This window comes from Anser anser (genome assembly GCF_964211835.1).
Source record: "Anser anser genome assembly, chromosome: 12".
NCBI classification, from domain to species: Eukaryota; Metazoa; Chordata; class Aves; order Anseriformes; family Anatidae; genus Anser; species Anser anser.
The window spans coordinates 11,338,711-11,365,431 of NC_139733.1; the positions used below are offsets into that span (position 1 = coordinate 11,338,711).

The window sequence follows — 26,721 nt, forward strand, 5'->3', positions numbered from 1 at the left end:
AACAAACAAACAAACAAACAAACAAACAAACGGCAGATACTACATCAACAGGACAGTACAGGATCAATATTGCTTACCCCTGAGTTAACAGGACTGGGTATAGCAGCACCAATTAGAAAACATTCTGCAATGCCAGCACTGCACTGTGGTCCTATACTGTGGTGTAATTTCAGATGCCCACAGATTTTTCTTTAAGAGCACTTATTTGAAACATTATTAGACACAGGAATTCCTTTAGTTGCATTGGTACTTAAGTGGGGAAAAAAACAGTGAAAATATTACAGTGGACTATACTAGTAGTGTAGTCCGTTTGTAGTGTTAACCTACTATTTAGATATGTGTCCTGAACTTTGTAAGCCACTGTCTTCCATGACACTACATTCACCTTCCATTTTCTACATACATACAAACACACACACACAAAAGGCCAGTAGAAATCACGTTGTGCCAGTTTTGAGCAAGATGTCCTGCAAGTCATCTGGAAGTGCTAGTATAATATCGTGGATGTGTGCCTGCAGCTTTTTCAGTGTGTCAGTTTTCACAGGAAGATGCTCTCTGTCAGCCTGCAACTGCAAAATGTACAATAAGAAATGACTTCTACCAAAAATGCCAGTTTACCTCAAGAGACACCAAAAATAACATATTAGCAAATCTGGAAAATTAATTCCTCATTTGTCAACCGAATAGAGATTTGGATCTGCTGTTCTGGTCAGAAACCTGCCACATCAGGTTTCCTCAACATGCATACACCAGCATGAGCTAACGCTGATTTGGACTTCCAGAAATGACAAGAAAGTTTGGTTTTCTGCTTCTGTGAGGATTCAGCCTTGCTCCCAAGCAGTTCCAAATGGTTTTAACAAGATCTCTCTGCAATGCTTCTAACATACCTGGCTAATGTTGGGAAGCTGGCTCGCTTTCAGTCATGGCTGAACTGTTTGTTTGTTTATAATAACTGGAATGACTGATTCCTTTAGCCACCTAGATTTTAAAGAACATTTTTGCTGAAGTACTTGTGAACACAACTATATAATGCTTCTATCTGGTTTATCAAGACAAATTACAGCCATGTTTAATTCACACACTTACCAGTTTGTTCTTTAACTTTAAGACAAGATCCACCGTTTCTACTTCAGTATGCTTCTGACTCCAGAAAACCAAATTCTAACAGAATAAAAATTAAACAATGAAGTATTTATGGCAACACATATAATTTTCAAAAGTGGAATTAATTTACACCTACTGTTCATAGTGGGTCTTCTCCTTTTCCTTATTTTTATGCCATTTACCTAACTTGTTTTACTCACATACTGTCTCTGAACTGCAAAATCTGCTTTATTTGCAGGTTCGCCCAGGACTTAACATAAAAGGAGACTAAGACACAACCACAATACGAACAAATATAGAAAAAAAAAATCATGCCAAACAGGCTTAGTTTCAAAAATAGCATCTACAATGCAAAATGGCAGTGAGTATTTTCCAAATCAGATTGGCCAGCATGATTATAGATTAAAATAGTGCCAAGCTGTACTTCTTGTTTCTAGGGCATTAAAGGAAATCTATCACATAGCTGATAACCAGCAAAATGTACTTAAGTGAATTTCCTTATGCCAATTCTGGTCTCCTCTTCCTTTACTATTCACCTATTAAAGACATTTTCTCATGTACAGAAAGATTTTAACTATTAGATCGAAAGAAAAAGCTAACAAGGAGCAGAAACTGTAATAAATTTGTGACATAAATCCTTCTCTTTGTAATAAATTAGTATCAAATATAGTTGGATATATTCTAGGTGAGCTAACTGACCTAGCTATTGCCCTGCAAACTATTAGGCTGCTCTACTTGAACAATCTGTTTGGATTCCTATAAAGTAGTGTCTAGGAATTGACAAATCCAGGGATAAAAATCAATAGCTTATTTTAAATTAACTAGTGGATCTATCTATATATATTTAATTTTAAAACTGTGATGTACTTTTTGCTTTTCCTATTCTCTATTTAGCTGTACAATCTCTTCTCTTTTTTTGATGCCTTTATTTCAGCCAATTGTTCTGACAAATTATGCTGATATATACCTCAGCTGCTTATGTAAAGAATGGATCTTACAACATATGATCATTACATATCAATAACAGATTTCGCATCTCAGTTTCTAATTATTATTGATTAGTTGTAGGCTTATTTCCTATCAATAAATAATCAGTTGTCAACTTTCTGTGGTATTCACTTGGTTTATACCTTCAAAGTTAAATAGCAGCTCAAAGTGTGTTATGTCAAATGAAACAGAGGGAAAAGAAGATGAATGAAATAACATTGCCAAATAGGAGGAAAACAACATCTTTTTTGAGGAAAAATGTGAAATTCAAAATATATAAAAAGAAAATGATTAAAGATTTGTTTTATAAATGATGACAGTCATTAAAGAAAGTGAACTGTCATACTTTTCTCTTTTGTTATCTTAGTTCTAGCCTGTACTTGGTTAACAAATTCATGTTTTGTTACATGTACTTGACAAAGTTATCAACTTTTTTATGTTCAACCAATGCAAACAGCAGAAGTAAAACTGACTTGAGGGAGATATTTTTATTATTACAAGTTGATAAATACAACCATAAGCACGCATTTTTCTAACCTCATTACAGAGTGCCTCTAAATGAAGGGCCTCCAACTTCTGTGTCATTTCTTTCTGCCGGCTCCTAAACCAGCCATCAAAATTTGGTGATTTCAAAAAATGCCTGTTAAAACACAAACAAAATAAAATTTTTATTTTAATTACAATTCTAATAACAGTTTTCTATATCATAAACTGTAAAGTAGTTACGTTTGATGTTGAATAAGGATCAGGACCCTTTCTCTGTTTACTTTCACAAAACCGTGGTGTAACAGTAGCTTCTATTAATCCATAAAAGTATTGAGAAATCAACATAAATAAAAGGTGTCTGAGAGACAATAAACGTTAGACATTTTGTCAAGATAAAAGCAAGGCTGAATTTTAAATATCCTTATTTTTATTTTTGTGTTTAATTGGAATCAGGTATGAAGTTAAGGGGAAAGTCCAGTTCTAACCTCCTGACAGATAATACTTGTTTACCAGGACAATTTCTATTAAAGTATATTTTCCAAAAGTCAATTTTAAAAAGTCTTACTCAAACCAATACTGACAATAAACATGCTCAGGAAAAAAAAAAAAATTAATGCTGATGAAAGAAATGACCTGTAAAGTCCTATCCAATCTCCTTTTAAACCAGAAGTGAGCTGTGGTCCTGCTTTTTCTAGCGTCTTCATGAATTCATCTTGGCTAAAATGCCTCAGTTGTGGTGGACTCTACAGAAAGAAGAAAAAAAAAGAAAAAAATCATTAGAATACCGTAACTGTCTTCTCCAATCACCGATCTCCAGCTCATGCCGATTCTATTTCCTTACCTTCCATGGTGATATACATTTTTGCAAAGGCATTAGGCTTGCCACATAACGTTCCTAGGGAAAGGGAAAAAAAAAAAGGTTGCTTGCATAACCAGTATTTAAGATACACAGTCCACGTGTATATTTACTTATCACTTGTGACCACAGAGCGTTCTCTTCTAAGTAATGGTACAGGGTGGGGTCATACATATTTACCACATGAGAATATAAGAAGGAGCTTATCTAATTCCATTTGCATTTCTCAACTACAGAACCTGACATCAGCAAGGTTCTAGAAGGACGTAGGAAAAAGTAAAGCAGGATAGGAAGCAAACAAATATGTGAAATATATATATCCTGAACTCCAGACACTAGTTAATAGTTTCTCCTCCTATTTTGGTAGTTCACAAGTACCTTTGTATCCTGGGTGAATGCCAAACACTAATCCCATATTGTATCAAGTATTTGGAAGGGGTGTTTAAGAGTCTATTGCACAAAGAAATACAGAACTACCATACCAAACGCTCTATCAGCTGTGGGCCTCTCTGCAGTAGCAATGCTTGGCAAAGGCACTGGCAGCACTTCAGCTGGTTATCTCAAGCATCAGTGGTAGAGACATTTCTTAGGAATGCCAATCCGAAGCTTAAACTCTGACTACAGGAGACAGCTCCACCTTGCCAGCTCACACAAGCACATCAATACAAGCTGTTGCACATGGCCATGCTTTTTTGATCTACAAATATAATCGGCTTTGGTAACATTATGAAAACAGAAATTGGATGCCAATCATGGCATGCTCTAAAATGATGAAAAGTTCAGCTCATCCACAGAGTGTCTATGGAGCTCAGAAAGGGATCATCAGTATGTAAAATCCAATGCCTTAGGTATCACTTCCCTGTTTTTAAACACGTGCCCAGAGACATGACTCAACCTTGTACAGAACTGTTTGCAAACGTCCTAACTCCAAATGCTAGGTAAGAGCGCGTTAGAACACATTTAACATCATCCCAAGGACTAGAGAACAGATGGCAAATCTCAGTTTCAGTGCTAGTCAAAGCCTCCAAGCTGTCAGTCTGCACGGATTCAGCAACCTAAACTCAACATTCATCTGTCAGCATAAATGTATATCACTAGCCTGCAACCACTAGAACAGGATTTCAGTTTACAGGGCAGGTAAGTTTTTACTATTAGAGTACATAAGTTTTCCTACTTTTAAGTTTCTTTCAGCCAATTCTCATCTCAGCCAAGAATTAAAAACAATCTGGTGAACGTTTAGCATTCCAAGAAACCCTGCTTACTGGTTAGAAATCAGGCAAAATTTGCCCCCTCAGCTTACACTTAGAGATTTGAACAGGTGAAGTAACACATTTAAAGAGCTAAACAGCAAGCATTCGCCACTTGCTGAAGAGCAGGATACTGTAAAATAAATTATTCTGATTCATTGAAAAACAATAATCTATATGACACCCCTTTATATTAGATGAAAAGAATACATATCTCAACCTTCAATGTAAGTCAGTCTCTCCTTTGTAAAATTTTAACAGCATCTTCTAGAGTCATCTGAACACGCAGAGTTTGCTGGGAACTGGTTTTATTGCACCCAAAACCAGAAAAAGTATCACTTGATAAAGCAAACTCTTGTGAGAATCATTCCTTTACAGGTTGAGCTGGCTGATCTGTCATGCATTAGCAGAGAGATTACCCCTCAGCTGCCATAACAAATTACTACAAGAATCAACATTTTTAGAGCTCTTCTCATCACCAAGTACTTTCCAACTCTACTTTTTCAGTACTGCCATTTCTCAAGTTCAGGGGAAACACCCCTGTATTTAAATGCACACACAGACAAAAATAAAAACCTCCAACAAAAAAAGTTCAAACAGACAAGGGGCAGGGGTGTCAATTCCAAGTGTTGAGGAAGGATTAAACAAACTTCCTTCTTAACCCACGTTAAAATATACGCACAGTTATACTTTACATAAATGCTACACAGTACATCACAAGCAAGCATCTGAAAATGCTATGAACATACACAATAGAGCATTCATTTTTTTGAAATCTGAACCTGTTGTCGAGGAATATAAACGTTTCCTCCTTTGATATTAAGCTACCACATCGTTTTTATGCTAATTACCATACCTGAAGAAACTTAAGACTACCGAATTTTAGAAAAGTCAAGACATAGCCTAATGGTAAATTTCTGCAGCTCAAATATTATTCATAGAATCACAGAATGGTTGATTCTTCTCTTCCCTATGCTACTATACTAAACAGTCCCAACTGTCTTAGCCTTTCCTGGTGTGCTCCAGTTCCTCAGTCAATCACCCTACTGGCCCTTTGCTGGACTCTCCCCAGTAGTTCCATATGACTCTTGTACTGAGGAGCCCAGACCTAGACACGATACTGCAGGTATCAGGTGTGGCTTCACCAGTGCTGACTAAAAGAGAAGGGTCACCCCTTTGGATCTGCTGGAAACAGCCCTCCTCCTGCAGCCCAGGATACCACTGGTTCTCTTTGCTACAAGGGCACACTGCTGACTCGTGGTTCACCCGGTGTTCACCAGGACCCCCGGATCCTTTTCTGCAGATCCGCCTTCCAGCTGGCCAGGCCCCATATGGAATGATGCATAGGGTTATTCCTCTCCAGGTATAGGATTTTGCATTTCTCTTTGCTGAGCTGCATGAGGTTCCTGTCAGCTCATTTCTCCATCCTGTTGAGGTCCCTGAGTGGCAGGACAGCCCTTCAGAGTATCAGCCACTCTTCCCAGAGTTGTCACCTGTAAACTTGCTGAGGGTAAAAGCTGCCCCATCATCCAAGTCATTAATGAAGATGTTGAATAGTACTGGACCCAGTATTGACCCCTGGGGTACACTGTCACCAAAGAAAACCTACCTTGTATTACGTATACAAAAAAAGAGTCTAACAACTTACTAGTGGAATAATGAAACTTTCTGTCAATTCCAAAAAGTATCTCCGAAGAATCACACTCTGTGCTTCTGTAGGACGTTTCTGTTGCACACCCTTAAAAAAGAAATCAGAGTAAATCTGATATGTAAGTAGGGCTGATTTTTTTTTTTTTTTTACAAAAAAAGAATATTTGTTCTAATATTGCTGTACTCATTTGCCATAAGCTTACACACTGCACCCCCTCTCCTGAACCATGAAAGGAAAGCAATAGGATCAAGTTCTTTCTGCACATTCAAGCCTTCAATAGCTAATTTTTTAGTTTGTCAGCTCTGATTCTTGAACACCTCATGGGTGAAATTTCTGGACTAAAGAGACACGAGGAGGATAGCAGAAGGTGGAAAAGCCAAAACAGATAGACTGATCGCTCATTTCAATTATCTAAAACATTAAGCTAGCTTCGTGAATTTCACCATTCATGTTGTTATAGAAACATATAAAAGAAGGCCTTTCTTCTACAATGAGGATTTCAAAGTATCTATTCAGTTATGAATCAGGGCAAAGGAATCAGAATGCAGTTTCATTTTAGTTATGTAGACAGAGATCAACCCTAAATGAGAACATTGTCAGACAGCATACTATACAGTTTCCATGAAGAGACTTACAGTATTACCTTTTGTAACTGTTTAACAATTTCTTCGTCTTTGTTCAAGTATGGCTTGTAAGAGGTATAAACACCTAAAGAAAAAAAGCAGTAGCATATAGCCAAAGGAAAAATGGTTTGTTTGTTTGTTTTAAACTAAAAATACTGGTAATTCAACTCTGAGGCAACTTGATTACCAGGTTTGGAGTCCAAAGTTTTTAGGTTCTTCAGTTTTTTCACTTTCACCTGCTTTGGAACATCACCTGCCAAAACATTCAAAGCCACCTTACTAGAAATCTCCATTCCTGTTGCTAAGTATTAGTATGCTATATGTTGCAACGATTTTTAGAAACTTTATAATATTTATAATAATATAATAATTTACAATAATGTTATAAAATTTTATTATATTATCAAATATTTGTAATATTTATAATATTACCACGTATAATATTATCTAAGACGTTATCTATTCTAAGAGGTATCAGAAACGTTAACAAGCATCCAAGTAAATATACAGAAACATCCAGTAAGAACATTAACACCATCACACAGGCTTTTAATTTATGTAAAGGTTCTCTGTTGAAAAACAAAAACAAAAAAAAAACCTGACAACCTTCTGAACCAAAGTAGCCAAAGAAAAATATTGACTGTTGAGCAATGAATGTTTGTTTCATTCGCTTCAAATTTTATTCCATCTTCCTTTATTTCTCTTAGGGTAAACACTTTCAGGAACAAATCATTAGTACCTTAGCCAAAATTAAAGTCATTAGATATATATGAAACTAAACAGTAGTCACAGACTACGTGTTATAACAAAATCCATTTAAGTCACTGTTTCAAAGTAAGTGTTCTTTTGTTTGTTTGTTTTGTTTTGCTTCTAGTCAAATATATTCTTGTCCAGCCCTAAGACCCTAAATCCTGTTAACAATCTTGCAGCCTTGGCAGAATTTTCTTCTTATATCTAGTATATCTAGTACACTTGTAATAGTATAAATTACTACTGAAACTGCAGAGTGGGGAGAAAAGGAAAAAATAAAAATAAATCACAAGCCCTCTCTTTGTCCCTAAATAAAGTTTAAATTTTTTAAAGTTTAAATTTTTAAAGGCAGGTCAGACAGATTCATCTCCAGAACTTCCCAACTAAGCATTTTACACAGTTCCTCCAAAACTTTAGAGTTTCACACTTGAAAATCGTGTATCCAATTTGAAAGCAACCTGGTACATGGCCTTTCAGATCATGAGTCTAAGTAAGATTCTATTTTTCAGATTTTAACTACACAGTTCCATCTTCCTCCTTATGAAACAGGTATTCTGAAGCATGGACAGGGATAATATTTTGAAGTAAAGCAAAAACTTCCATGATTATAAAAAAAAATTGATTATAAAAAAACTTCCATGATTATATTGAACACAGTAATCTTTAATTACTTTGGTACATGCAGAAATGCAAGGTAACTTGTTTTTACAAACTTTATGGTATATTACCCTAACTGGATATTTATATTGTCCTACTTTCAGAACAGAGAACCTGTCACAGCAAACAACTACATTCAGGAATTTCCTATCATAAATGGAGCACTGCAGGATTTTATTACAGACTAGCCATTCATATGTTATCAAATATTACATTAAAATTAAGGAAGTCATCCACCTTGAACAAATAATAATTACTGAAATGTCAGAAGATTAGAACTATTTTATTAACTTAGCTTTTTTAATGGATCTTACTTTCCGTGCACTTACTGCAACTGATCTATTACATTCTGTTAATCCTAAAATTAGTATCAGAATTGACGTTTCTCAATTTAATACATTTTTGGTAGAATACAGAACCAGGATTGTGTGAAAGTTTAGAGAAAACATTATTACTGATGAATATTGCCACCTTTTACATTAAATATACCAGATTGGGCAATACAAGACATAGGGTACTGGAGAGCCTAATTTCACTTGACAGATTTTTTTTTGACAGTTTTTGTTGTTGTTGTTTGTTTTTTGACAAGTATTTGGTTATGGTTTTTTTTGACAGCTATTTGTTTAGTAGTAAACTAAATTCATTAAACTAAAACTAAATTACATGTTTGTTTATAAGTAAGTACACAGATCTTGTCACACAGGATTGTAGAGGATGTTTATACTTTACCTGGAAGTTTAATATCTCCAATCCGAATAATGTGGGGCCAGTGCTGGAGTGTTTTAGCAAAAAAAGGATTCGTCACCCCTAGAATGACAGATGGTCTAGAAAAATAATGATAACATTTAAAATATGATAGCAAGAGCATGTGTCTTAATCAATACAAGAAGTCAACTATAATTCTTAACTTGAAATTATTCTGGCTTTGTATTTAAGAGTTAAATTTTAAGCTGCAGGTAAGACAACATGTTTAAAGATTCTAAGTTTTAGAAAACAGCTGGACAGATGTCTCAAAGTCTGAACAGGAGCAGAGAATAAAAGTGCCATACCTTCCACTTGACACTCTCAGCTATTTCCTGCCCACTTACAATGAGAACAGGGTATTATCTAACATTACTGTGGGCTTTGTTTTTTTGTTTTACATGAGCAGAAATTTAACCCTATATTTGAAAGGCTAATTGCTATGTTTCAAAGTTTGATTATGACGGACTCTCAGTACTTCAACGTTGATGTCCAATGCAGCTGCTGTTTGTTCAAGACTTCTCAGTTGAGCTACCACTCAGAGGACAAGATTAAGGAAAAAGACACTTGCTGTTCTACTTCCTTTCCAACACTTCAGTGTCCTTTGTTAAAAAGCAATTATTAGGTTATTAAGTACATGAATATTGTAAGCTTGGGCACAATCCTATTAAATTGCCAGATTTTCCTTTCTACTCTGTATAGAAACTGGCTTTGAGGATGCATACAGGCAGAAAGAGAGGCAGTAAGAGCAGCGCTGCAGAATCTGTGTCTTTTATTACAATTACATCATATTAATCCTATATTTTTCTATATAGTGGCTGCCATCCATTTTATAGCCAAATGTTAGCTAAGGAGAGAGTACAACTGCAAACCTCACTGGAACTGCTATGCTAAAAATAGCTTATCATTACTTCTTCAGATTGGTTTTAAGAATCTCATGTTTTTAACATGATGACAAGTCAGTATAAATTTTTTATGCTAATCTACAACTATTTTTGACTTACTTTCCTGCCTCCACTTACTAATTATAACAATATATATTTTTTAAACTCAGGCATTCAGAGATAGGACAAAAATCTGAACACACAGCTTTGTAGCTTGGTATAATGCCTGAGCTATGGAAATAGCAATTTTCATCTCTCAGCCCCATTACACCATAGACTGAGAAGTGCAAAATCACATCAGTAACTCTGAAGTCTTTGCTTGCTTGTCACTGAATCAAGCTTCACCAGTAAATCACTTCTTCCCAGTCCTACCGCTGCTCAAGCATGTTCACCTGGAAACATTTCATTCCACATATTTGTTACATATTTCCCCACTCACACACCCTTGTGAATTCAGCTTCATTATTTTTGGTGTTTCTATAATCCCGCTAAAGTCATTACTATTGTTGATTTAAATTCAGTGGGATTTGCAAATATTGCTCATGATTTTTCCATGTTATCATAGGAGACTTATATTTTCTCTTCCAAAACAATATAAAGATCAGCGTCCATAAAAATGTTTCAACACATTCCTCCGTTGTACTCTGAAAAAAAATCGGTTTGTGATGACTTATCTAATATTCTTATAATCATCATGATAAATAATCAACATAAGAAACAGTAAACAGTCTCAAAAGATCACAACCCTAGGGATGGATAAGTCTAGCCTAGCCTAACTTAACACAGCAATTATTTCATGCTTATTGTGTGGGAACTAAAAAGCAGCTTTCACACACAATTGATTTGGACCAATGTACACGAACTGACATTCTTTTACTAACTGGAGGAAAACCACCAAGGTTTAAAGTAAGGCTTTCTTTCACACAGAGAAGCTTCTCCAGGCCAAGGTAAATTGGTAGAAAATCGTGAAGAATGTTGTTTTATTGCTACAGGTAACACAATAGCAAGATTTTGCGGTAAACTACTTGGTCACTTTTAGGAGCATACTTACCAGAACCAATTCTGATTCTGCATCACTAAAGTAACATTTGAAAAAGCCTAAGTCAAAACAAAGAGGAAAAACACTCCTTGCTCTCCTCTCCGTAAAGAGAATGAAATACACAGAATCTGCATCATCTGAATTCTTCCCCTTCTTAGAGCTACCGCTTTAAACACCTGTTTCTAGCCATTTTTCTGTAAGAAAGCCAGAGGAATTCTAAGGTACTGAACAACCTTTATATTTTGCTACAGATGAGTAAAACATGGGTGACTAAAGTTTAGCTAAATTCTTCTTGAAATTATTTTTAGAAATTAAATTACATACTGTATAACTATGCCCCTGGAATACAACTGGAAGCACAATGCCTATGTTTAGATGTTTTTCCACTGGCAATACTTTTTTGAGAGGAAAAACACAGTAAAAAACAAACAAATGAAAAACCCAACACAACTGCCACTGCCTGTTGAGGAACTAGAAAAAATTGTTTAAAAAATATCAGTGAATCTAACACACGCACTCCATTTCCAAATCAAGCTGCATTTAAATAGCATAAGAAATACCGTAGGTGTATACTCTTAAAATAAAAGTAGAATATATTAATCTTTTTTTAAAAAGAAGCAAATGTCCTTAGAGCAGTTTTAAACAACTGTTTCGTACAGGATTTGAGACTCATGCTCTTAAAAAAGGATCTTAACTTCTGAAGTATTTACAATGTTTTTCTAGCAAATTTAGTGAAGAGATACTTTTGAAAGGAGAGTCTCAGCTAGGACACTAAATGAATTAACTTTGCAAAACAGACGTACAGATGTTGAATTCTAGATGTCACTGTGTTCAATTATTGCTTAAAATGAGTACAAAACAATTTCCAGAGGAGCTACTCCAGAGCTGATACTGCATAGGCAAAGTGTTACTGAAAAGCCAAACTTAATCTTGCTTTCAGAGTTCCACTTTTATTTATGCTGTACACAAGAGTCCTATGAAGCTCAAATTATGGCATTGTTGAATAACTTCTTTATCCTATCTAACTGCAGTGACAATTTTAAATGTCTAATTATTGTATTCCATAAGATAAATCTTAAAATCAGAATAGCTGAGCAGTATCTTAAAGCAGATTTACAGTTACAAGTGACTTTAAGCAACACCTTCACAACAAAGTTTGGTTTACTTACGGGGCTTGTGTGCGAGTTGTATATTCTTTGAATTCACTGTCATGTATGGTAAAGTACGGCCTGAAATCACTGCAGTACTTTAATGGTGAAATACAACTGCAGGGTAGAAAGAGTAAAAGTTTGTTGTATGTATACAATACAAAATTTCATGAAAGAAAAAGCTAATCTAAAATTTGTAAGGCTTTGTTATATTCAGATCAACTCCAATTGCAATCAGCTGCAATCAACAATGACCCAGTTGGTCATCAGTTTGGCAGCTCCATTACATTTACCTAACAAGTGCCAACACGGTTTCTGAAGATTCTGACGGTGACGGTGCCATCACAACAAGCGGTTCTCCTAGCAGTACTAGTTCCCAAAGCATCTGGATGTGAAAGAACACTGGACAGAAACACCTGAAAACAGATTGAGAGATTTTAATACATTTAACATAACCAGAAGGAATACATATCTGGTTAATAACTGTATAAAAAGAAGGCTTCCAGGAGAATTTGAGTCATTTGAAAAATATAAAATATTATTGTAAAAGGGAACATTTAATGAACTTGCTTATTTATTGCAGTTTCGTGTTGTCTGAATTCTTTTTTAGACAGCTTTACGGAAAAAGAGTATTAAAAATAATACTGATAAACAATAGCTTGTGACCTGTTAACTATGTGTTATGGAACCCTCAATTTTTGACTTGTGGGAAATTCACAGTTAGGAATAAATCAGTCCTACCTGAAAAGGTCTACTTCATGAACAGTTGGTAAGGCCATAGAGATCTGAGCATTTGCCTAAAAGACATCACAATACTAGCTTTTTAGTCATCACAGGTATTAAAACAGTTTGCCTTAAGGGTTTATATATAGTAGATGCTATATACCTTATGTACAACCACTGTACTACTGCGGTCATAGTGCACTGTCTCCCCAAGTAACTTTTTTTATGATAAAAGCAAGATTTCCCCAGCACAAACACACTCACCCACCCACCCACCCCCTTATGCGACTGCCAGGCTGAAAATGATAAAAAACGCTGAAGCTGTTTCAAACAAGAGCTGTGCAGCATATGAAGGCATAGACAGATTTATTTTATAACCAGCTTCTATGGGAAAAGATTTTTGTCCTCCAAAAAACAGTTTTGTATAGCTTCACTCTTTAAAAGGATGCTTAAGTTAAGTAATTTTGTTAGCCAACTATCCTCTTCCAGCAGCAGGACAACTCGTGTCATCTCCTGAAGTGCCCAGGGCAGCACGATTAAAATACTTTTATATGAAGAATCCAACACTAGACTCTTCTATTCAAATTTTCAGGACAGAATTTCATTATTATCAAAATACATAAGGATTTGCTATCAATCTTTTATGAACAAGTTTAAAGAGAAAGGAATGAAGGCAGCTATTTAGCTTTGTCTTATGGCTATACACAATAGCAGCATCTAATCTCTACCTGGTGCATGTTCTGTACTATTTGGGTTGTTCCAGGCTTGTCACGGTATGTCGGAATCCGCAGCTAAGAAAGAAAGACAAATAATTTCTCCTCCTTGTATCAAATCTGGCATTGACCTAAAATAATCACTTACAGATAAATTGCAACATTTAAAAAGAATGTAATACAGTACTGTGCTTAACTTACTCTCCAGAACATTCACATAACAAAGAATACATAGCTTAAGACTACAGATAATTATTACAGGAATTGATATGCAATGCTACATAGCACTATATTGCAATTTGAATATTAGAATATGAAAACTATACTTCAATAAAAAGACCACTGGTTACATTAGTCACAACTCTTACAATAAATTCAAATTAAAATAAATTCAAACCAACCAAAAACATTCAAATGCTTTAGCGAACAATCTAAAACAAGGTTATGGGGTTTTAAGGTGATACAGAATTACTGTTAGGAGGGGGAAAACAAAAAAGACTGTCAAAACATCAGACTTCTTGGTGGGTATGGTACAAAACCCAAATATAGTGAACAACATAAATATCTTTTTCTAAAGATATTTATTATTCTATTATTATAGAATTATATATTTTATATTTTATTATCTATTATTATTCTACTTATTATTCTATTATTATATTATTCTATATTCTACTATTTCTAAAGATATATAAAGCAAAATAGCTTCAGAAACGTCTCCCTGGTAAGGCAAATGTGTCTGGCCATAAGCTTGAAACTATCTGCTAAGAATGTATTTCTGCCTGTAACCTCTGGATCCATCAACTCCATTTAATTGCATTTCAAATAAAGATACTGTGGCTCCCACAGGCACAATTATTGGCCACCATTTAATCTCCACAGTTCTCCATGCACTAGATCCAACTTCTTTAATAGATTTCTTCAGACGTATTTCAGTTTCATTGAGAATTATCAACAGGCCAAGAAATTAATTTCTGGTGCATGGGCCAAAACAGATTTTTGTTTGTCAAATTTCAATAACAAGAATGTTTTTCATCAATACATTTCATTTAGTTGACTGCAATTTAATTATCAGTATTTTCAAGTGTTACTTAATATTTGACAAATATAATTAGCATTAAAGCCTCCTACATATTCCAGACAGTTAATATAGAGACTGCAATTAATAGTCGTCTTGAAATATCTCTCTTTAATATCCACAAAAAAACAAATGTTAACCTATGCACCACAAAAAATTAATAAAAAATTACCCCCTCAATCAAGGAACCTAATGAAGACAACCCCAGCTTTTACTCAGAGTGGAATATAAGTCTATTCTTGTTCTGAATGAAGTATGAGACACTGAAAACAAGGCAGAATACAGCGAGTACATACACAACAAATGGAAAAGAAACCACCCCCAGAGAAAAGAAGTGCTGAAATACTTACCTTCATTATAATACCCATGATAGGCAAATGTAGTATCTCCCCTGGAATTGGTGGTGGCCAGCGATCAACATCACTACAGACTTAAAGAAAAAAAGTATAAAGTATACCACATATACATACAGCTAGTATGTATATGCATTAACTCACAGTATTGTAGTCACCTTTGTGCACACTGAATTTTTAAGTTAGTGCTAATACCCCACAACTTTATCTTTTCTTCACTCCATACTCTAAGGAAGTTTTACAGCATTGTTGACTTTCTTAATATACTATTTCATTAGAACTAGAAAATTTTTCATTTCAAGAAAATACTGTCATCTTGTCTTCTGTTTTTATAGCAGATTTGTAATTCATTGAAGAAATATTATGAGAAAGCATGAAAGCACATTATTAATAAACTGTGAACACTGCATAACCACTTCAGCAAATCAGCTACTGTAGAACAGATAGACACAAGTAATTATGGGGGGAAAAAGTCCTAAGAGATATAAAAGGTTTGCCTACAAAGTTTTCCAGCATTTTGTTGTAAGCAATTACAAGTATCATTACTAATTCTAGTAATAATTTTGTTTTAGAACTTACTTTGTTCATAATACAACCTGTCAAAAGTCTGCCTATACACAGGTAACTCTTTTAGCAAGAACGGTTTCCATAAATTGCTGCTCAGTGAAAGTACGAAGACTCAGATTTTATATGGGGCAGGCTGATGCACCTGTTATCAGTGCTGCCCTGTTGCTTCTCATATTTGGTTAAAACAACCCCCCCCCCCCCCCAGTGCAAGATGACATTTGTACAGTTGCTTAACAAAAGTTGTCAGAATGCCCAAGAGGACTCAATTTGAGAAGAGTACACATTAAAGGTTGCCATCAGCTACTTGTACCAAACAGCTAGTTCTGAAATGTATGACAAAATCTTAAATATTTTTGAGTGGGGATCAACTCTCCCACAAAGGATCCAAAACCAGATTAATTCTGTTCAATGATCTAGATAGAAATCAAGCCAGTTTGCTGAAGTTTTAGCCCTCTACTCTGCAAAAACACAAATGCACAAACTCGACTGTGACGGTTTGTTATTTTTTCCAAAACAGGTATGTGATATTGTAGGAGCGCTTCCAGAACTACATAATAATAGCACTACCTGCTTCCAGGAAAGCTTCACTTTTTTCGAAATATTCTGGTGCTATTTGCTTAAGCACAGTGCGAAAGAGGTGGACATATGGCAGCTTGCTGATGAGGACCAGTGACTGGAATAAAGAGTTACAAAACAAAAAAGTAACTTTAAGTTAATCACTTGTATTGCAGTTCTACTGATTATCCTCAGAGAACACCAAGTGTGACTTTTCCCACACACATACAAGCTAACCACACATTTTACTGCAGGCAATTGAGAAAGAACTCCCCAAAGTTCCCAACTTTTTGTTTTAACAAAATAGTTTTCTTCCAAACAGTGCTGCTGGAACATAACAAAGCTGACGTAAAATTAAATCAGTTTACTACAAATCACCAAAGAATTTAGTTAAGAGAGCAAGATATTCTTCCTGCTTCTCTAAGGTCACTGAAAAATAATTAACTTTGAAATTTGTGTTTTCCTAGGATAATTGAAATTACCTTCTGGAAATAGCCTCTTTTTAATGATTTGTCTCGAACTTGTCTGAAATATACATAGCCATAGTAATATGCTGGATCTTTCTGCAAAAGAACCAAAATAATTAAATATATCAACCTGATAATGTCTGTCTTTCAGAAGGATTCTATATGTATTTTAGAAGTTTATTTACCTGCAAGCTCCTAAGTTGATTAGGCACAAAAAGAGTACTCTGCATTAAAATATTTTCAATTATTTCAAAGAGAAAGCACCAGTGTGTGGAAATAGTTGTGCTTTCTGGCTTTACTATTTTAATATCTACATTCTCCTGAAATACCGTGAAAGCAAAAATAGAGTTAATTCCCTGAGGAATCAACACTCAAATTTTGCAAAGTTGCACTAAAAAGATTTTAGCAGTTAAAAAAAATTGAAGAAATCCCGACTTGAGAAGATAAAAGCTAGTCTTTTAAGGTATAAGTGTTATAAAATATGCTTGGAATATTAAGGAAGCATGCTCTCACATTTCAACAGTAAAACATCATACTTCCTACATGCAGGAATTCAACTATTTGCTGCATAAACAGATTCAAATTGAATCTGAGAGTCAAACTCCCACTAGCATAGTTAAAATACCAAGAATGACTTTTTGGTCACTACCTCTTTTAGACAACTCCTCCATCTTCAAGAACATGAAGAGAGGAAACAGAGAGAGACCTCTCAACTTTGTGGGTTTTTGTTTGTTTTTGTCTTATTTGTTAACATTATAAAGTACTTCAGATTCCCTTTAAGGTAAGGGTTTCTGCAATCTGATATTCAGGTTTCCAGTCAGCAACAAAACAGCTCTGGTCATCAGTTTGACTCTCTGCAGTCCAAAATCCATTATTAGTTACTTATTATGATAAAGATGTACTCGAAAAAACATCTGCTCAGCTTCATCTTTCAGGACATCCAGTTCAGTTTTTGTTTTTCGAGCATTAATCTAAGTGTTAAGACCTATTAATTAACATTATCCAAAAGAAATTAACTTTATTTATTTTTTTAATTTCCAACCTTTAAGTAAACTGGTAGATCTCTATCCAATTGGTCCAGAAAACAACACAATGAAACTTTCCTTCCAGGAGACCGTCGAAATCTAAAACAAAACTGCGTGTCCCCAAGACAACCTACACAGGGGGAAGAAATAAACAGCAAATAACAGTATTTTGAATTTGCTTAAACATTAGGACTTGTCCACAGAAAGAGGTAAAATAGTTCTGGTTCAATTATTTTGCACTGCTATTATGCCCATTTATTTATAAATATATAAATTTGGGGTGAGTGATTTGGCACCCGTGGCAGCAATAAATAGCTTTTCTTCAACAAGAGAAAGTAAAGTCATTCTACCTCACAGTGAGTTTATTAGCTGTAAAGACTTAAGACCATAATGTCCCTGAAGAGCTCCACTAACAGCTGTCCTCCTACTGTTATCACCTATTTTATTGGTCTGGTTGTACAGTTCTGATCTTGACCAAATTTCTTTTCTCTGTTCAATGACAGCATTTAGCCTTTTTTTTGATATCAAGCTGGGCCAAATTAATTGAGCAGTTGCACTGTAAGATCAAGCCTAGGACTAAATAACTTCGAGGGTTGCAAAAATTAACTGCATAAAACTGAATGAAATTTAGACATTCTGAACATGCTGTCAAAACATAAATATAATACATATATTTAAACACAAGTATTTGCTACTAACACAAAGTCACATCAGAAGAATTCCAGGAAAGGACAAAAACAGACTGTCCCATAATACCCACAAAGAGTAAAGTTTCCCTTCATTGCTATTGAAATAAATTTCTGACAGGAAAATCTAATTAAGTATACTGACTATTTGCAGTCTGAAAATAAATTTTGGCCAACTTCGTACCAGACATGAAAGAAACTTTCTCCAGGTGGAACACGAGAACTATAGTACCAGAACTTGTAGCACTGATGCCCTCGTGACTATGTTCTTGCCATTAAAAATGTTGCTTGCCGTCAAAACAGAGGATGCTCCAAAAAAAATACCTGCCGTTCAAGTAGAAGCTAGATAAGCTGAGCAGACTGCTGTTTGGCTAGAATCTTAAGAACACGCAAGCACATTGCGCACTGCGACAAACCTGTTAAAAAAATTGCCTCTTTGGAATGCAGTGTTATTAACATGAAAACAATAAATTGAAAAGCAACCTCCCAGGCATTGCCAAGCTATGGTAAGCAGACTATTTTTACTCTAACAATGGGAACCTTCATGTAAGTGACTATAAAAAAGATCTATTGCTAAACCTATAGCTATTGTTATTGCAGTAGGTTTCCAGATGGTAAAGGACATTCAGCATGGGGAAGCAAGTGTAACTTCTTCATTAGAGTTTTGCTCTTACAGCTGTTAGACAACATTTGTCAAGCTCTACAGGAAAAGAAAAATCAGGAAGTGACTACTGATAATCTGGATTCTTAACAGCTGTCCTTATACTAGCCAGTGCTAATTGACTGAACAGCGTGGCAAAGCTCCACACCAGCTAACTCTTTTTCAGACTAACAAGCTCTTTTTTTTTTTTTTTTTTTTTTTTTTTTTTTTTTTTTACTTCTCCATCAACCACATGCTTACTGCTACAGCAACCACAGGTAGCCCAAATCCTCAGCCAAATTCACCTTCCTGTGCAACTGGCAGCATGGATTAATAATGGCATAGTCAGAGCATCCAGACCCGTGGCTCAGAATCCCTTGAAGCTCCAGTGGGAAACCACAATGCGCCAAGACAAAGCCAAAAACACCACAACACTGTACCCTGGGATAGCCAACCAATTCACACAGGTAGCTGAAACAAGTTCTTAGAACATGGACCTAATCATCACAAGAAAAATACCTTACATGCCAATAACAAAGCACTAAGAAGTTACTCCATGTTTTCAGTTAGTTCCCTTTATTCAGAGCAAAACCAGCTATTATAAAAAGCTACCACAGAGGACCTAAAAGTAAATTACCCTTTATCATTAACACTCTGGAGAATTCTTAAATAAATATCATTCACAATATGAAGTTCTTCATGTACATAAAATTCAAAAAGAATGGTAAATGACTGTTCTTTTCTTTACTACCCATGCAGAAGAGTCAAATATACTGTTTTAAAAATAACAGTATCACATAACTTCACATACAAACACAAGTGTTATGACCTAGCACCTGATTATATCTTTTTTTTTCTAAATTCATGGTCACTAAGAGTCTTAGGATGACTTCTACTCATAGATATAAAAACAAAAAGATGAAGTGATCTGTCAAGTTCTCCACACAAATAAATACCCAAACCAAACAACCCCTCCCAGGCCCTTTATGCCTTTTTAAGCCATGAAAACCTAGGAAAGACTGACCTCAAATTTAGCTACAAGCTAGTAACTTCTTCTACTGCTGTATTACACAAAGCTTTTATTTATATGTTACATCCTACAATCAAAAATAAATCAGAAAGGATAGCATATACTTCCAGCTAATTATTAAACGTGGGTTTTATGCAGGTAATCCCTTTACACCATTTGAAATCGGCCTACTGAAAATCAAGGATGTTCAAGAACCTGCAGATAGTCACATCATAAAGAGAAGAAAGGTGGTTTTTTTTTCCTGCTGAAAGGAAACCCTCTTTACATACACCTATTCTGCCTAAAATAACTTTACTAACACTTACTTGGAAAAGGAAAAAAAAAAATCAGTCTTTGTTCCTAATGCATTATTTTGTACCTTTAATACCTTTCAAAGGTTGGACAAATTTATAATCATTAACAGTGAGAGTAATAAGAAGACAACACATTTTCTCTTTCAATAACAGAAAGACGCTTTTGCTTTATTTATAGATAGGATATCAAGAACAGTGAAAATATCTTAAGTTTAATGACATTAAGACAAAGAGGAAAAATAGCTAAGGCATTTTTTTAAATGGTGGATGTCAGAGCTCTCTCATATGTATTAAAAGCATACATCTGCATCACTTGATATCAGAGTTACGCTGCAGAACAACCAGAGGTTAAGAGCAGTATAGGGACAAATCTGCTACTACAGGCTTTGATTTTTGTAAAGAAAAGAATGTGCAAAGAAGTGTCTGTACTTTTGCCATCTCTTTCTGCAGGTGGTCTAAGTCATCGGCCACATGCCTCTAATTCCTCTTTGGCAACAGAAAAGGAAAAGTTTAGATGAATGAAGAATTCAGCAAACAGGACCACACAGCAACAAAAGCAAAGAATAGAGAAGAAAATTTAAGATAATGTAAGTTTTTCCTTCAGGACCATTCTCTCTCGAATTTAAAAGTCCATTTCAATGTTAAGAATTCAGAAAATATACATTTACTCCTTTACGAGAAGAGGGTCCCAAATCCCTTCCATGCATTTCTGAACTCTGTGCCTACTCTATTCTTTTCAACAACAATATTTTTACTTTGTTTAAAGGAGATATTAAGATATTCATTCTTTACTGGCAAAGAACTTTAAAACTTCTGCATGCATGTCACTTGGAAGTTGTTACATACATTCCCAGTATTTCACTTACACTAAATGAGAGTTCTCAGAACTTACTGCAATACAGTTATATTAAGTTATATTAAACTGTGATATTAAGATTTGCACATGAAGAATTTAATCTAAAACCACGGATATTTACTGTTAAATTCTTTTTTAACATAGCAACAGATGAATACAGATTAAAAGAAGCACTTACCTGAGTTGGAATCTGGAAAAGACAAATAGCAAATACTGGTTTTCTAAGGAATAGGAAAAAGGAAGAGAGCAGTTATATTTCCTGAAATTACTAAACTAAAAACAAATGATATACTTACACAGCATCTAAGACTTACCTCTTTATCTGTGAGTTTTGAATGTGGAGGATATATTACCTACAGGAAAAAAAGTAATATTTTATTTGAAAATAAACTGGATATATGCAAAAAGCTTCCCAAACATTTTTACAATACAACCCTAAAAAATACTTGCAAGCTTTGGCTATTTTCAGTGACAAGTTATTAACACTGCGTGTCTGTTCTTATTTCTCAAATGCTTTTAGGCTAACGATCTTAGAGAGTAAAGATAAATATCTTTACATGGTGTTCTGAGTGCCAGTTGCAGACCATACAGGTACACTCAAAAATTCAGAGTACTTGACATTTTGGTGCAACTGGTCTTAAGGAAGAGCAAGATCACAGCCTTTATATTTAACTTGTACCTAGGAGATGCAGCGAATGATTCCACAGAATGTCAGTAATGTTTTATTGTCAGAAATCTGTTGCACTGGATAGTTAGGTAGGAATAATCAAAATTCAATTGCAGTATTAATATAGATTACTACTAACTGGTGAAGGATGAACACTGGCCCCTAATGAGAGCTGGCAACTGTGAAAGCTCAATGAATAAACTCAAAAAGCCACTTGAACTGACAGAACAAAAAAAATGTATATATACATTTCATATTGTTTACAATGCATAAATCAAAAAAAAGTGCAACACGATGTAAGACATGGAAACATCATTTACAAAAAAAAGGAACTGGATGTACAAAATTCATTATTATGCCAATAAGTAAGAACAGAACATAGAGGAAAAAAAATAATGAGATGCTTGAACTTCAACTAAAAGGTACTAAAAAAATCCCAAACTACTAAAATGGGTGGCTAGCCTGTAAGCAAAGAAAATCCAACATAAATTCAAAAATGACGTTTCAAAGGTGGTTTCATGGCTTCCGCAGATGAGAACCTCTGTAAGAACGGAGGTTCAATGCAAGAACAGTAACACAGTGTAGCGTCCTTTCATACTACCATACCATTAACGCAAGTTGACCATATTCATTTATCTCATTTAATCTTGTTTTCTACAACAAGTAAATGTATCTCCTGATAATATAATGCCATTCTGCTTTATAGAAAGCAACAAATACATCAATTGCCAGGTCTCCAAATAAGCAGACTTGCCATCCCCTGGCCATTAAATCCCCTCTTCATTTCTTTTTTCCTCAGTCTCCTTCTATCCAGTGACTTCCAGACATAGTGGAATAGGTGAAACACCACATACTGCATGCACTAAATTGCAATTCCTATCTTCATGCTTCTTAACCTCTTATATTCTTCTGTACTAATGTGATGATGTAATGAACTTACCAGAAGTAATACACTTGATCAGAACTCCTTCAGCAGTTGAACAATGCTGAAATGATCTGCCTTTAGTCAGATAATTAGGACTACAGACCTGACTTGAATTAATATTCCTTTTGCTCACTAGCCGCTGTCTTCCCAGAAGTTAAAGGAATTTAGTGTTAAAAACAGTTGTGACAGAATGGAGGCCAACTGTTGCATCTCCTCAGCCTTTCTGACCTGCACACCCATGTCAGAACGATGCTGTGATAACGAATGCAAGCACAGCACAGGCGAAGTTTTAAAACTTTTCCCAATATTCTGAATGACCTTACTAAAGAAGTCCAAATAGAAAAGAACATGAACACCATTCTTGCGAGCTACCGCTATGCAAGAAGGTGTTGAAAATGAAGCTGCCTATCAAACGAATGAAAGCAAGGACAAAACGAGAGCGCAAGGTGGACAAAAGAAAAGAATGCGAAGTGGACACAAAGAAGCAGAATTATGGGAGACCATCAATCCCTTGTTTCCAAACATTTCCCTTTGTAATCTACATGTCCTTTACACACATTCTTCTTTCCTGACTGAATCAATAAATTAACTTGCTGGGCAAGAAAGAAAACAATAAGCCCAAAAGATTCATTTTCTGAAAAATGGATTCCAGGGTTACAGCAGATCCAGTGTCACAAACTCCAACTTTATTATAAGTGCATGTTCTTATAAGTGAAACTTGAAAAGTTCCTTAAAGAAAAGTAACTCACAAAGTGTGATTATTGAAGGAAATGTAACTTTGCACCTACTTGGAAACCACCTCCCTCCTATTCCCCCCGAACAGTCATCAGAACTTTCTCCTAGAATTGCAGATTTGGGCACGGAGCTGCTTCTGTCTAAGGAGTTTCCAAAAAAGAAATAACACATCTTGTGGGTTTGAAACAATGCAAGTGTTTACTTTGCATTTCCACGTCTTAATTGTCTGTAATGTTAAGTAACCTAATTGTTAAGGATTCCAATGGAAACTAACTTAATTATTTGTCCTGCAGCAACATAACTGAAACAACTCAGGCCTTACTTCTGTATACATTTTGAGTTTCATTTTGGGCTTTCAACTAAAATTAATGGGACTGCTAACAGTTTTGAGCTGTTTGCTGACAGGACAAGGGATACTCTGTGTTTCCCTCATCCACCGCGAACATTATCTGGTCAAGCCACAGGTTATAAAGAAATACCTGTCTTAGTTGCTAGCAACACCTTATAACGTTAGGTGAATGTAACTCAGACAATAACCCCAGTGTGCCCGTTTATTATTTGTATTTCTCTTGCAGCCAACAATGCATATCAATTACACATTTTAAATATTGTAGTAGCTATCTTTGTTGAATTTTAAGCCAGTCTGCCATACGCTTATGCTAGCAGCACTTTAACAACCCAAAAAACTAGAGAAAGGACACTTTTCCTTCCACACCAACTGTGTTTGCTGCACAGTCATATGATGAACACGGTGGAACAGGATGTGAAACTGATCCAAATGAAAGTACTCTTTCAGTTTGTTTTTCATCCCAATCATATAATCATTAAGGTCGGAAAAGGCCATGGAAAAGATCACCTGGCCCAATGCAGTTCAATATGCTGCTCCAGAGATGTCTGTGCAAGATGGTAACAGGCAGCTGGGAGCGAAAAAGCTGCAGTGTGGGGCAGCATCAGTATCTCGCAACTCGACGGTCATTTAATAGTGCAAGGAACGTACTTCAAACACTTATTTTGGGCTCCTTCAGGGCTCCCCAAGGGCTCCCCGTGACATTTTGCCCACCGCGCTTCCCTCACAACCCCCGCCGCGTAACGCCGGCCCCGGAGGACGCTCCCGATGTCCCCAGAGGACGCTCCCGATGCCGGCGGGGTGCAGGGGGGGCCCTGCCCGGAGCCGGGCGGCCCGGGGAGGGAGAAACGCGGCCGCGCTGCCCGCACCTAACGGTGCCCGCGCGGCCGCCTCACATACCTCCACCGCCTGGCCCAGCTCCAGGTCGAAGCCCACGACGCACACGCAGTGCAGCCACGCCGAGAAGCGGTCCCAGGGCAGCAGCGCCAGGCACGGCTCCGCGTCCTGCCCGCCCCCGGCACCGGCCCCGCCATCCCCAGAGCCGCCGCTGCACGGGCCCGGCTCCCGCAGCGCCATGGCGCCGCCGCGCGTCACGTGACGGGCCCGGCAGCACCGCCTCCGCCGGGCCCCCCCCCGCGCCGCGAGTGGGAGAGGCCGCGCGGGGCCGCGGGGGAGGGGGCGGGCGGCGCCGCCGGGCACAACCATCGTCACCGCGGGGGGGAGCCTTGGGGTACTTCTGCGCCCCCGGGCCGGCTGGAGCTGGGCTGCACGGGAAATTGGGCTAACAGATGGGGAAGGAAACACAGCTCTTAAAGCCTGTGTCGGTGTCTTAGCCAGAAGCCAAGGGTTGCTCATCATTTAATGCTTCCAAAATATTCTTCCAAGTGTTCTTTTAGCACAGTCCATGTCCCACGGAGTTCGTGGCATTCAAGGTAATGTGCTACACAGCTACTCTGAGAAATAAAAAAATCACACATCTCCCTCCAGAGCGGAAAAAAAAGGCTTTCCTAACCCGTCACTCCTTTTATTTGGTTACTCACACTAGGCTTTTGCTTGACTGCTACCAGAAAACCGTCACCTGTAGTAGGTGCAGCCAGGCTGGTTGCCTGAATTATGCCCTGACACTTCTTCCAATTCGGACTTGCAAATATTGAAACCAAGACACCACACCTGTGCATACTTAACAGAAAAGTTAGGACTATTTGGATGCACTGTTTCCTTAACTCATTAACAACATTTGTTTATCTATCAAAACCAAACTGGAAGAAATTAAACCATGCTTTGATCATTATAGTAATTTCCTAGACAAAGGAGAAATTAATATATAACTCAGGCAAATAAAATTATAATACACAAAATTATCATTGTAATAATTTAAGATATAGCAACCTTCTGTTATCGTAAGCCATTAGTGGCAAAGTGAATTTTAGATATAAACTAAGATATGGAAGGAGTTATGTAGCGTGCAATGGGAGCGGCTGTACAGGAAGGCTCGCACTGTCTCCCGTTGCTTCAGGTATTTTACCATGATGCCATTTCAGACTCATGAACTTTTCCAGTAGCTAATTCCCAGACTCTGTAAAAGATTGCCATCCAAAATATGATGTGACTAAGGCTTAGCTTCATCCGGTTAAACTCACAGCAGTGGTATTTAATTTGCTGGTTCCGTTTAGAAGCTGAAACAAGGCCTGGCCAAAAGCTTTTATCGCTTGGTTTAAGAAAAGATGATGTGTCATGGCTTCTTATAGACCTTTATATTATGCATTCCTTTCTAGTTTTCGTTGGTCTCTATTTTTAAGTCTTCATGAAAACAAAAAGTATACTCCTAAATATGTCTCTCTATATATTTGTACACAAGTAAACTACGGAGAATAAAGTCGTTTAGTAAGATTGATATTCTCTGCTCGTTTTGTTAAACATAGGCAATAACCAGTAAGTTAATTCCACCTGATGCTTAACAGAAATAAACTTTTGTAAGGAGAAAGTTTAGAGAACAGAGATATCATCATTGAGAAAGAAGGGTTCTCACTTAGTGGAGATTTTCCTAACTACTAGGGAAATAATCAGTTCAGGAAAATTTTTACATAGACGTTTCAAATGCATTTTAGTTTTCAAAAAGTGCAATGATCTTTCTTGGTTGAGAATGGATGTCAGTTGTTTAAGAAAAAGAATTAAAATGTTCCTGCGTGTATTTTAGGTATTTTAATAACAACTGAGGCTGACTGCTTTCTCCTTCAGGAAGCTTATACTGGGTCAAATCAGTGCAGGACAAAGTACAAGCTTCAAAGTTGGGAACCTGTCAACTCAGAATGCATTGCTACAAGTTGCACGTGAAATTGTAGGGCTCTGCATGTGGAGTTTGCACTTACAAATCTCTTTGAACTCTGC

At 36.4% G+C, this 26,721-nt stretch overlaps 1 protein-coding gene across 2 annotated transcripts; it reads right to left on the reverse strand.

Annotated features, from left to right (window-relative positions):
• DENND6A (DENN domain containing 6A) lies at positions 1-24,950 on the reverse strand. 2 transcript variants are annotated; one of them, XM_083795295.1, is made up of 21 exons: positions 24,733-24,950; positions 21,474-21,512; positions 21,338-21,380; positions 17,672-17,784; positions 16,645-16,725; positions 16,175-16,280; positions 15,038-15,117; positions 13,625-13,687; positions 12,915-12,970; positions 12,467-12,589; positions 12,195-12,290; positions 9,091-9,185; positions 7,142-7,207; positions 6,975-7,039; positions 6,329-6,418; positions 3,419-3,472; positions 3,211-3,320; positions 2,629-2,731; positions 1,087-1,161; positions 888-978; positions 432-569 (listed from the first exon to the last, which is right to left on the reverse strand). In XM_083795295.1, exons 1-20 carry the CDS (start codon positions 24,907-24,909, stop codon positions 892-894), a joined length of 1,722 nt encoding a protein of 573 aa, XP_083651421.1. In that variant the 5' UTR covers positions 24,910-24,950; the 3' UTR covers positions 432-569; positions 888-891. The 2 variants fall into 2 exon arrangements, with proteins under 2 accessions (XP_083651420.1, XP_083651421.1); XM_083795294.1 differs by lacking the exon at positions 888-978 and having other exon boundaries at positions 1-569; positions 24,733-24,947.
• Between the last annotated feature and the right edge of the window lie 1,771 nt (positions 24,951-26,721).